Genomic DNA, 7,500 nt, shown 5'->3' with positions numbered 1-7,500 from the left:
GGTCGATTATTCCTCCCCTTTAATAATACCAATTGGTATCGTATTTTATATCGTTGGAAAGCCTGATTCGTCACCTTTACAACGAGGTACAACTTGTAAGGACTGTGCATTCATGGAATGAGCAACACAGCTAACCGTGTGGGTTGCGGCCTAAAAAAATGTGCCAAAATCCCCTGCAATATTCTTCTGTTGGTATTCAGTGAGATATCGGAATGAGATTCTGGAGCCAGTGGTGATCCCATATCTCCAGAATCTGGGACCTAACTCCATCCTCCAGGATGACAACGCTCACCCCCACAGAGGCAGGATCATCACAGAGTACCTCCAGAATGAGAGGATGGAATGGCCTGCCGTGAGTCCTGACCTCAACCCCATTGAACACTTGTGGGATCAGCTTGGGCGTGCTCCACGTGACGGAGTGACCAACGCAACTTGCGACAAATCCTGGTTGAGGAATGGGATGCCATCCCACAGCAGTGTGTGACCAGGCTGGTGACCAGCATGAGGTGGAGGTGCCAAGCTGTTGTGGCTGCGTATGGATCTTCCACACGCTACTGAGGTCCCTGACAGTGTAAAATGAGTGTAAGTGTAAAAATTGCCAAAAAATGGCCAATATGTGTTGTTTTTTCCTTATTACTGTGGGAGAGTGTAATCATCCAATCCACCAAGCAACTCAAAACGAGAGTGAATACCAACAGAAGAATATTGCAGGGGATTTTGGCAAAATTCTTTGGGGCGCTACCCACACGGTTAGCTGTGTTGCTCATTCCACAAATGCACGATCCTTACAAGTTGTACCTCGTTGTAAAGGTGACTAATCAGGCTTTCCAACGATATAAAATCTCAACTAATCTAACTGTACTGGTGGAGTGTTAGCGGTGTGCAGTGCTGTACTGGTGGAGTGTTAGCGGTGGAGTGTTAGCGGTGTGCAGTGCTGTACTGGTGGAGTGTTAGCGGTGGAGTGTTAGCGGTGTGCAGTGCTGTACTGGTGGAGTGTTAGCGGTGGAGTGTTAGCGGTGTGCAGTGCTGTACTGGTGGAGTGTTAGCGGTGTTAGCGGTGGAGTGTTAGTGGTGTGCAGTGCTGTACTGGTGGAGTGTTAGCGGTGTTAGCGGTGGAGTGTTAGCGGTGGAGTGTTAGCGGTGTGCAGTGCTGTACTGGTGGAGTGTTAGCGGTGGAGTGTTAGCGGTGTGCAGTGCTGTACTGGTGGAGTGTTAGCGGTGTTAGCGGTGGAGTGTTAGCGGTGGAGTGTTAGCGGTGTGCAGTGCTGTACTGGTGGAGTGTTAGCGGTGGAGTGTTAGCGGTGTGCAGTGCTGTACTGGTGGAGTGTTAGCGGTGTTAGCGGTGGAGTGTTAGTGGTGTGCAGTGCTGTACTGGTGGAGTGTTAGCGGTGTTAGCGGTGGAGTGTTAGCGGTGGAGTGTTAGCGGTGTGCAGTGCTGTACTGGTGGAGTGTTAGCGGTGGAGTGTTAGCGGTGTGCAGTGCTGTACTGGTGGAGTGTTAGCGGTGTTAGCGGTGGAGTGTTAGCGGTGGAGTGTTAGCGGTGTGCAGTGCTGTACTGGTGGAGTGTTAGCGGTGTGCAGTGCTGTACTGGTGGAGTGTTAGCGGTGGAGTGTTAGCGGTTTGCAGTGCTGTACTGGTGGAGTGTTAGCGGTGTGCAGTGCTGTACTGGTGGAGTGTTAGCGGTGGAGTGTTAGCGGTGTGTAGTGCTGTACTGGTGGAGTGTTAGTGGTGGAGTGTTAGCGGTGGAGTGTTAGCGGTGTGCAGTGCTGTACTGGTGGAGTGTTAGCGGTGGAGTGTTAGCGGTGGAGTGTTAGCGGTGTGCAGTGCTGTACTGGTGGAGTGTTAGCGGTGTGCAGTGCTGTACTGGTGGAGTGTTAGCGGTGGAGTGTTAGCGGTGTGCAGTGCTGTGGTACCTGCGGGAGAGGGGAGGGTGTGTGTGTGTGTGTGTGTGTGTGTGTGTGTGTGTGTGTGTGTGTGTGTGTGTGTGTGTGTGTTACCTGCGGGAGAGGTGAGGGTGTTCTGCAGTGCTTCCTCCTGGCTGGTAGGGGGCGCTGGCGGGCTGCTGCTCTCGGCCGCCTCTTGGCCTCCAGGCCCCTCCCCTTCCCAGGAGCCTGTGCTGCGGAGGCTGAGCCGCCGGATGCGAGACACAGAGTCCACTTCCTTCATGCGGGCGATCCTCTCCTTAGCAACCCGCCCTGGCGACCACGTCAGGCGCTCCTGCAAGGCCTCTATTCTCTGAGAAGGGACACGCCCCCTCCTCTCTGGGGCCGCCCCTTGTCTGTCTAAAGCAGAGTCCCGCCCCTCATCCTGCTGGCCCCGCCCCTCATCCTGCTGGCCCGCTCCCTCACTGTCCTGCACACGCTGTCCATCATCCTCCAGGCCCCTCCCCTCTGTGCTCGGGCCCTCCCCCTCCATCTCTAGTCCTACATTCTCTTGACCCCTCCTCCTCCCCCCGTCATCCTCCAATCCCCATCTCTCCCCACACACCCCCCGCCTCTCTGCATCCAGTGACCGTCTCTCTCTAGCCCCGCCCCCACCCAAGCCCCACCTCTCCTCTTCCAGAACCCGCCTCTCCCAGTCGGGACCCAATGAGAGCCTGCGGCTGTGGTGGGGGGGCACGGAAAGGGGCAGCCTCTCCGGGGGGAACTCCTGCAGCAGGGCGGGGTCGAGGCCAGGGTAGGCGCGTGCCGTCGGACAGGGCTCCCGTCGGGGCTTCGGCTGCTCCTGGCTGCCCTCTCTGGAATCCTCTGGCGCCGCCCTGGCGGCCCGGCCTGGCTCTGCTGCTGTGCTCTGCGGCGGTCCTGCTGGAGGAACCGGTTCTGCTGACGGGGAACCGCCCGGGTTCTGCTCGCCTGGCGGCGCCGGGTCTCTCCGCACCGGGTCTGGTGCGGTCGTCGTTGTCTCCGCAGACGAGTCGAGGCTGAGGGTCTGCGTGGCTCGCGCCTCCACTGACCCGTCGTCTGGAGCCGCTTCTGGAACTTTCCGCGGGTCGGCCTCTCCCTCGGCCGCAGCCTCAGCCCCGCCCCTCTTCTCTCCCGTGATGAGCGTCTCCAGGTGCTTCTCCGCCAGCGACAGCTGCATCCTCCAATCAGGCGGCACCGCTACCTCGCCCCCACCACCACCGTCGTTCTTCCCCGGGGCCAGGCCAGACAGAGCCCCGCCACTGTCGGGGAAACGGCCGCTCTGTCCTGTCGCCACGTTGATTCCAGAGCCCCTGTCGTCGTCGTCCCTGGTGACGGCCGTCTGCTCCAGCCTCAGCCGCTCTGCCTCCATCTGGCAGTAGCAGCACTCCTCTCGTGCCACAGCGCCCCCTGCTGGCCCCTCTGCCCCGCCGCTGCTGCTGCCTGCTACTTTGGGCTTGAAGGCTGCTGGTCCCTGCTGGCCAGCAGGTGGCACCGCTCCAGTGGCTGGATCTCGCGCTGCCTGCTGCAGGGACTGGCAGATGTGTTCGTAGTCGGGGGGGCTGGTGAGCGTGGAGGCGTCCTGCATGGGCTGCCGGTCGGCCCAGGGCACCTCGGCGGCAGCCGGGCCACCAGGGGTCACCGTGGCCTGAGCGCTCAGAGCCTCGTCTTTAGGCGGGCTGTCCTTAGACGGGGGAAAGTCCAGCTTCACCGTTCTGCCGTCCATGGACCGGCGCTGAGAGATGGCCGACACGACGGAGCGGTAGTCGCGGAACCCGGTCTCGGACGATGTGGAGGAGGGGCCAGCGCAGATCTCCTCCCTCAGGTGCTTGCTGAAGCTCACGCTCTTCCCGGTGGACGGCCGGGAAAAGGCGCTCTTCACCTCGTGGTACTCCGGGTCGCTCCCCAGCACCGCTCCGGCCCAGCTCTCCAGCCCGGACCGGAGGCTGCCGCCGTGCTTCAGTGGCAGCGGCTCCACGGTCAGCTTGGCTTTGATGCGTTCGGGGATCAGCATGGAGGAGGAGCAGTGGGGGATGCTGGACATGCTGCTGCTGCTGGCTGTGCTGAGCTCCAGGATGTCCTTGTAGGCCTCGTTGAGGTCCTCGATGCACTGGTCCACGCTCGGACGCTTCCCCACCTGGTCCTGCACCTCCTTGTTGATGGTCTCCAGCTCCTCGATTGCGTCGCCCGGGCGACGGCTCACCGGCTTCAGCAGGAACTGGCCGAAAGCCTCGGAGGGGCCCGGCTTGGGCCCCTCCCCCTGAGCGGGGGGTGGTGGGGGGGTCGTCTGGGCTGGGGGTTTGTTGGGAGGTGGGGGAGGGGGGTGGGAGGGTGGGTGCAGCGGAGCCTTGTGGCCTGATCCTGTGCTCTTGCAGAAGGTTCCTGTCCGAGAGAAGGCGCTGTTGCTGGAGGGCTTTAGGCGTTTCTGCCCCTTCATGGGGTACCCAAAGGAGGCGCCGCTGCCGCCCTCTGTGCCAGCTCCTGCCTCTGGGGCTGCTGGCCCGTCGGGGGCCGGGGCCGCCGCTGATGGGGCTGCGGGGGTCCCTCCTGGTGCGGGGGGTGCTGCGGAGGGCTGTTGTGCTTCCGTGGCGGGGGGACCTGAAGCAGCAGGCGCGCTTTTGGCCGGCTCTGGGCTCGTCTGGGTTTCCTGGTCGCGGTACTGGTCCCCGGGCCAGGCCCCTGAGTACCGCCGCAATGCATCGTGGGGGTTTGGCTTACTGGGTCTGGAGTCCCTGCGGCGGTGGGCGGGCCTCCGGGACACTCGGCTACTGGACACGCTGCCCGTCAGCGCCTGCAGCTCCAGGTCCGTGGACGTGGTGGATGTGCTCTTGAGGCTTTGGTTGGGGCCAGAGCTCAGGGTGTTGCTCTTTTCACTGGGGGTGCTGGGGGGCGGCGGCGGGATCCTCACGGGAGAGCTTTCGGCCAGCTTCTCCTCGTTGTTGTTCTGGTCCCGCTGAGACGTGTCGCTGGACTGCGACAGCGCGGGCACCGACACCAGGCAGAAGATGGTCTCGTTGAGTTTCCTCTTCATGCTCTTGGGCTTCTCAGGGGGGGGCTCGGGGGGGGGGTCGGGCCTCTTCATGTGAGACAGGCTTTCTGATGACCCTTGAGCTTTGTCGGGAGGCTTGGGAGCTTTGCTCTGCTGGTCTGCGCTTGTGTCTGTTTGTTTTGGCTGCTCGGTGGGTCTCTCGATAGGCCTTTTTGGCAGCTCCGGTGGTTTATCTGGTCGTTTCGGCGGCAACTCCGGTAACTTCTCGGGCCGTTTCGGTGGCTCAGGCGGTCTGTCTAACCTGATCGGCAGGGCGGGCCTCGCCGGTAACGCTGCGTAGAACTTGGCGACGCTCTGGTCTGCTGCTACAGCTTCGCTGGGCTTGGCCGGCCCCCGGGGCCAGCGGCTGGCGTTGTCCTGATCGCTGGGAGCCGGTTTGTGGGCGGCGTCTGTGCTGACGCTTGGGCCCTGTGCTGGGATGAAGGCACTGTCATGTGTGGATTGTCCTGAAGCTGCAGGGGTGGGGAGATCTTTGCTCACGTGCCGCATCTTTTCCGCGTCGGGAAGCGGAACCGCGCTGGGGCCGCCAGAAATGTGCCTGATGCGCAGGTCGTCGAACGGGAGGTACTGCACGACCCCTGGCCGACTTGGGGGGGCGGCGGGACCAGGGTGGAGGGGCTTCCTTGCTACAGCCACGCTTCGGTCCTCCCAGCGCTCGCTCCTGTCCTCCCAGCGCTCCATCCATGTGATCGCCGGCTGCCGGGAGAACCAGCGGCCCATCTCGGCGCTCACGGGCTCTCGTTTCCACCGGAGATGGGCTGCGTCGGCGCGGTAACTTATCAGGCCCCGGTGTGTGGGCATCCTCCGGTAGGAGGGGGGAGGGATGTAGCCCGGAGGCTCCAGTCCAGAACCATACAGGTCGTGGGGCAGCAGGTCCGGCCTCACATCCATCCTCAGGATCTCTGCACTCTGGGAAAAGCAGATGGACCGGTCCCTAATATCCCTCAGCGGTTCTGCGCTTTGAGACAGACATAGGGGTCGGTCTCGTAGGTCCCTCAGCGGTTCTGCGCTTTGAGACAGACATAGGGGTCGGTCTCTTAGGTCCCTCAGCGGTTCCGCGCTCTGAGACAGGCAGAGTGAACGGTCCCGTAGAGGTTCTGAACTTTGGGAAAGGCAAAGCGACCGGTCCCGAAGAGGTTCTGAACTCTGAGAGAGACAGAGGGAACGATCTCTGAAAGGATCTGAACTTTGCGAGAGGCAGAGTGACCGGTCCCGAAGAGGTTCTGAACCCTGCGAGATACAGATTGACCGGTCCCTAAGAGGTTCTGAACCCTGCGAGATACAGAGCGATCGGTCCCGAAGAGGTTCTGAACCCTGTGAGATACAGAGCGATCGGTCCCTAAGAGGTTCTGAACCCTGCGAGATACAGAGCGATCGGTCCCTAAAAGGTTCTGAACTTTGCGAGAGGCAAAGGGAACGGTCTCTGAGGGGCTCTGAACTTTGCGAGAGGCAGGTTGGCCGGTCTCTGAGTGGCTCTACGCTCTGGGGATACGCAGCAAGAGGCCGGTCCCTCTGCTTGGGCACGGGTTCAGAGGTCAGCGTCTCCCAGCTGCCCCTGTTCTGCTGGTGCGTCTCGTAAGACGGAGGTTTCACAGGCCGGCTGAACCGAGGCTTTGGTACGACCACGGTACTCCCGTGACCTTGGATGTGACTTTGAGTTTGCCCTTGACTCTGGCTTTGACCTTGAAATTGACCACCTTGCCCAGCCCACCGCTCCCCGCTGCTCGCCCAGTCGCCGGGATACCGTCCGTACAGCGCGCTGCCGTTGAGCCTCAGGGGGGCCACAGGCAGGGCAGGAGGCCCGGTGGAGGGGGGGTCTGCGTACTGCGGGTCCTCGGGGGAGAGGACACGAGGGAGTGATTGGGACTTCTGGCGCACAACGGGGACCATGGCGCCCTCTTGTGGCCGCAGCCGCAGCTGCTGCTGCTGCTCCTGGGCCCAGCGCTGCTCCGCCTCCCCGTCTGACAGCTGCCTCCCCAGCCCCACAGCGGGACGCCACTCCTCCGTGCCCAGGCTCTGGCACTTCCTGTCCCCTCCGGTCACACGCAGCGTCTCAGGCCCCGAGTCCACCGGCTCCCGCTGCTGCTGCCAGCTCGGAGGCTCCTCCCACCGCGCCACCGGCCTGTCGGCTCGAAGCTCCTCCGGGGCGAACCCCACGCCGCGCCACAGACCTCCGGACAGACGCAGCTCGCGGGGGTCGGCGTAGTCCAGCAACGCGCTGAAGTCCTGGCCTCGCCGCCGCCAGTACGACACGTCGCGCTCCTCTGGATGCTCCGAGTAGGTCAGGCTGGGAGCGTCATAGAACCTGCAACCACAGAACCGCACATTAGAATCTTCACAGATGACCATTACAACCTGCAACCACAGAACCGCACATTAGAATCTTCACAGATGACCATTACAACCTGCAACCACAGAACCGCACATTAGAATCTGCACAGATGACCATTACAACCTGCAACCACAGAACCGCACATTAGAATCTGCACAGATGACCATTACAACCTGCAACCACAGAACCGCACATTAGAATCTGCACAGATGACCATT

The 7,500-nt window shown here is 61.7% G+C and overlaps 1 protein-coding gene across 1 annotated transcript in view; it reads right to left on the bottom strand.

Moving 5' to 3' along the window:
• The window catches only part of LOC105905624 (junctional protein associated with coronary artery disease), a 19,629-nt gene that overhangs the window by 1,697 nt on the left and 10,432 nt on the right, over positions 1-7,500 (bottom strand). Inside the window, exon 3 of the mRNA XM_031562738.2 lies at positions 1,998-7,255. Coding sequence (XP_031418598.1) covers positions 1,998-7,255 — 5,258 coding nt within the window. The remainder of the gene's footprint in view (positions 1-1,997; positions 7,256-7,500) is intronic.

This window comes from Clupea harengus, chromosome 25 (genome assembly GCF_900700415.2).
Source record: "Clupea harengus chromosome 25, Ch_v2.0.2, whole genome shotgun sequence".
Lineage (NCBI taxonomy): Eukaryota > Metazoa > Chordata > Actinopteri > Clupeiformes > Clupeidae > Clupea > Clupea harengus.
The sequence above is the reverse complement of the archived record's forward strand: the minus strand, read 5'-3'. Positions and strand labels throughout refer to the sequence as shown.